The 4,503-nt window shown below is 27.4% G+C and overlaps 1 protein-coding gene across 1 annotated transcript; it reads right to left on the bottom strand.

Annotated features, from left to right (window-relative positions):
* Positions 1-864: 864 nt before the first annotated feature.
* LOC108812652 (PYK10-binding protein 2) lies at positions 865-3,532 on the bottom strand. Its single transcript, XM_018584976.2, has 4 exons — positions 3,380-3,532; positions 3,036-3,270; positions 2,392-2,835; positions 865-1,319 (listed from the first exon to the last, which is right to left on the bottom strand). The coding sequence occupies exons 2-4, from the start codon at positions 3,234-3,236 to the stop codon at positions 1,059-1,061; spliced, it is 906 nt and encodes a 301-aa protein (XP_018440478.1). The 5' UTR covers positions 3,237-3,270; positions 3,380-3,532; the 3' UTR covers positions 865-1,058.
* Between the last annotated feature and the right edge of the window lie 971 nt (positions 3,533-4,503).

Here is a 4,503-nt window from a genome sequence, read left to right as displayed (position 1 = left end):
ACTTCTTAAATAATAATATAGATTTCTTGTTTGACTTTTTATACAAATCATCTCTTGGCTTCAAAAAGGCAACAAAACATAATGTTGGTTCACATTTTTATGTATGATATAAATATTTTAAAATCTCAGATGGGTGGTTATATGAAATTGTATGTCTTTATAGTATTTTTGTTTATGAAGCCATTTTCATTTATGAGTTTGAATATTTGTAATTAAATGATATGTGTATACTATACTACAATTACACAAAATAAATAATACAAGTTTGAAAAAACTTTGAAGTTTACTTTATTTACATATCTACAATTTCGTTGAATCCCTTAACATGATTAATATGTAATATTTACGTCTAAATTTTTTACCTTTTTAATATTTATATATTCAAAATTAAAATATCTTTAAGTTTTTTTTTACTCTGTGTAGGGTGCTGGTTATCAGTTAGTACTAATATAAATTTCAGTATATATAAATTATCATATTACATGTATTTAATTTTAAATATTAAATAAAATAAACTATTAAAAATTAGATTCTAAATATTCTCTAATTAACTTTAGATTTTCTGATAACTCATTAGGCCCGTCAGATTAGCGCCTACCGAATTCTCTAACAATGCTTAAAACCAATTTCGTTGACAAACCGATAAGCCCATTAATAGATCTACTTAAGTCTGCTGGCCTATATAATTCGATCCGTTGTTAGCCCTTTTTTTTTCTTTTTTCTTTTCTTAGGTTGAAGCCGCTTTAGAGCTGAGAGCTCTATACATTTTGTAAATTCGTGTGTTCTCTCCCATTATATTAATAATTCTGGAACAATTTAGTTTAACTAAACTTGACCACATAACCCATATTGACAGGAAAGAAATCACATTCACAAAGAGATATTACTTATATAAAACTTTAGCAGCTTCAAACAGAAACAGGAAAAGTAAAAGAACTTATTCAAAGATCACCAGAGACATAAACATAGAAAGGACTTCCGATGACAGACTTAGAACATAAAAAGACAGATATGATAACTTATTAGATTGAATCAAAGAGAAAGATGTCATATGATCATCAGTTGGCGACTGGGAAGATTGGGAGGACATGGACTCCAATTTGATGAAGCAGCTCATTGGCTTTTCCATGAAACCCAACGATCTTGTGGCCTTCCTCTTTGACTTTGAAAGGTTCGCCAGCTTCAAGACCAAAGGGATTGGATGTTCGTTTATTAGTCTCGAACTTTAGCATGGTGATGACGGCAGAGTCACTCCCAAAGATTTTATCGACTGTGCCATGAACAACCGTGATGTATTCATTTGGATAGTCAAGTTCGAACTGCAATGGAATCCACATACAAAAATCAATCCCCTAGAATATATTTGAGAAGTGATTTTGCCACATGTCTTCTTTACAATCAGTTTCACAAAATAAATATGACATGTCTACTAAAATTGATGACATAGCTTCCGGAAAAATATGACATGGATTATTTCATTTAATGGTTATTTATATTTTTGGTAAATTTTTTAGAATATGGTAATAACTCATACATTACATTTAATATTGATATTTATTTTTGGTAAACCTTTTTAAATATGGTAATATCTCATACATTATCTATAAAATAAATACATTCATTTATAACATTACAAATTTCGAAATATTATTTTATTTTATTTTCTATAATTAAACAATTTGTATTACTAAATCTTTCAAAAATTGCTACAATTTTCTTAAAAAATTAGATTTTTAATCGTAAAATCATTAGTTTCTTATATATTTACAATTTTTATAAATATTGTTTAGTTTAAATTTTTGATAATTATACAATTTTATATCATTTTATTAGTTTTATACAAATTGATTAATATATTTAAACAATATAAATAGATAGAAAATACTATCTAAGATTATAATTTAAATGTATAAGTATATATTCTTCAATATAATTTTAAATTAAGAAAATCATTTTATCTTACTTTAATATTTAACTAAATTAAATCTATATTTAAATATTGGTAAAAAAATCTATAACATTTAATATACCTTATTTTTAAATATAAATTAAATTTTGAAAAATTTCTTACTGCACATGGTGCAGGAAAATACCTAGTATATATATATATATATATATACAAAGAACATATGGATCATCTTTTCAATCTTTATTAGGGATTATTCAAAAAAATTTTGGGACGTTTATTTATTTGTTAAAATTAAGGCTTAATTGTATGGTATTTATCTTTTCAAAGTATAGCCATGTGTAATTTTTTTCCGAAAAATGGTCATAGACTCTTGTGCTATTGCACAGATCCCTAATCATTTAGCCCACTTCTGATAAAGATCATAAATCACGGCTACTTGGTTCTAAGATAGAGCGATTTAAAACAAGCAATATTTAAATTACCTCTTCGAATCCGAGCAGAGTAGGCTTTCCACGTTCATCTCCAACAACCACTTCAGAACCATTGACATATTCAAACTTAACCGCTGATACACCATCATGGCCTTGACCTACATACACCTTTTTAACACCATGGTGAGCACCATCGTCCCATGCAGTCCCTTCATCACTACCAAGTGCCGGTAGCTTCTTGGCAGGGGTCAACGAGGTGGAACTAGTCAACGGAGCAAAGTAAGCTCCAAGAGAATGGACATAGTCTCCGGCAAACCCATGAAAACCAACGATCTTCTTGTCTTGAACTTGGAGAGTGAATGAAGTACCATCGTTGTATCCAATAACATCAGAAGACTTCTTGTTGGAGTTGAACTTAAGCCCTTGAATGAGACCGTCAGGATTATACCAACCTTCTACAGAAACTAGATGCTCCTCAGGATGGTTAATCACAAACTGCATAAATCGAGATCAAAAAGTCAAAAACTTCGAAAAGAAAAATATAGAACAAAGTTAAAATAAAAGAAAATTTGACATAAGTTACGTCTATCTACTAACATTGAAAATATATAATTTTGATATTGTTTTAATTCAAGTCAATTTCGCAATTAACTTTTAGACAATTTAAGCAACATAAGCAAGGAAAGTGCATATACAGGAACAGCTGGAATACTACGGCCTTTGATACCGCGAAGAGGGGCCTCTTCGGTTTGTCCGTTCTTGACATAATCGAACTTAACGTATTGAATGCCGATTCCACCTGCTCCGACCTGAATCTTGGTCACTGCATCGTGTTCGGATCCATCGTCCCATTGGTTTCCTCCTTTCCCTCCTTGTGCATCCACCTTTTGGGCCATCTTTGTTTGCTGTTAGATCAATCTTACAAATTACCTAAAATAACAAAAGCAAAGTGTTATTTAGAACTATCAATGAATGCCCTTTCTCAAAAAAAATGAACTATAAATGAAATTCTAGGAATATAGAGGAAAAGAGAGATGACCTTTAAAAGTATAGTATATTGTGATCGGTGCTATGATTAGTTGAATTGAACTCTACGTGTATTTATATCGACACCTCATGGTATTATTAAACATATCCGCATATAGGCAATTAATCAATGAGTATACGAAGAAATAATAATCTACAATTTCGTGATCCACGAGGCATTTTTATAAAATTTTGCCGAGAAAAACGCTGGTTAAAATATCCGTATACTTATATAACTTCTCAACTAAACCCCTAGACTATATTTGCGAAGTAATTTTGCCACATGTCCTCTTCAAAATCAGTTTCGCAAAAAAAAATATGACATGTCTACTAAATTTGATGATATGGCATATAAAAAATATGACATGGACAACTATATTTAATGTAAATTTATATTTTTGGTAATTTTTTTAGAATATAGTAATAACTCATATATTACATTTATGTTAATTTATATTTTTGGTAAATTTTTTAGAATATGGTAATAATTCATAGATCCTCATTAAAATAAAATATTCAAATATGAACACTACTAATTTCGAAATCTTATTTAATTATATTTTTATAACTATACAATTTTATTACTTTAAATTTTCGAAATTTTATAGAATTTTTAAAAATTTATAAAAAAGTAAAACTAAAATCATTAATTTCTTATATATTTACAAATTTTATAAATATTGTTTAGCTATACTTTTTCAAAATTATCATTATTATATCATTTTTTATTAATTATGTAGTAATAACTCATATATTACATTTATAATGATTTATATTTTTGGTAAAAAAATTAGAATATGGTAATAACTCAAAGATCCTCATTAAAATAGAAATATTCAAATATGAACATTGCTAATTTCGAAATATTATTTAATTATATTTTTTATAACTATACAAATTTTATTACTTTAAATTTTCGAAATTTTATAAAATTTTTAAAATTTTATAAAAAGTAAACGTAAAATAATTAATTTCTTATATATTTACAAATTTTATAAATATTGTTTAGCTATAATTTTTCAAAAATTATCAGTTTTATATCAGTTTTTATTAATTATATATAAGTTGATCTCTATAATATTATTTGAAAAGTCAGTTTCCTACGTATAGCGCTCACGTTAACTCTTACGGTGATTG

This window comes from Raphanus sativus, chromosome 6 (genome assembly GCF_000801105.2).
Source record: "Raphanus sativus cultivar WK10039 chromosome 6, ASM80110v3, whole genome shotgun sequence".
NCBI classification, from domain to species: domain Eukaryota; kingdom Viridiplantae; phylum Streptophyta; class Magnoliopsida; order Brassicales; family Brassicaceae; genus Raphanus; species Raphanus sativus.
This window is presented reverse-complemented; position numbering and strand designations above follow the sequence as displayed.

What these genes read in the sequence shown, in the direction of transcription:
- LOC108812652 (XM_018584976.2), bottom strand. Translation starts at nt 3,236, where the DNA reads ATGGCCCAAAAGGTGGATGCACAAGGAGGGAAAGGAGGAAACCAATGG. An exon ending in GTAGTATTCCAGCTGTTCCT is followed by an intron (nt 2,836 to 3,035) that starts GTATATGCACTT and finishes CGATTTATGCAG; the next exon opens with TTTGTGATTAACCATCCTGA. An exon ending in CTCTGCTCGGATTCGAAGAG is followed by an intron (nt 1,320 to 2,391) that starts GTAATTTAAATA and finishes ATTCCATTGCAG; the next exon opens with TTCGAACTTGACTATCCAAA.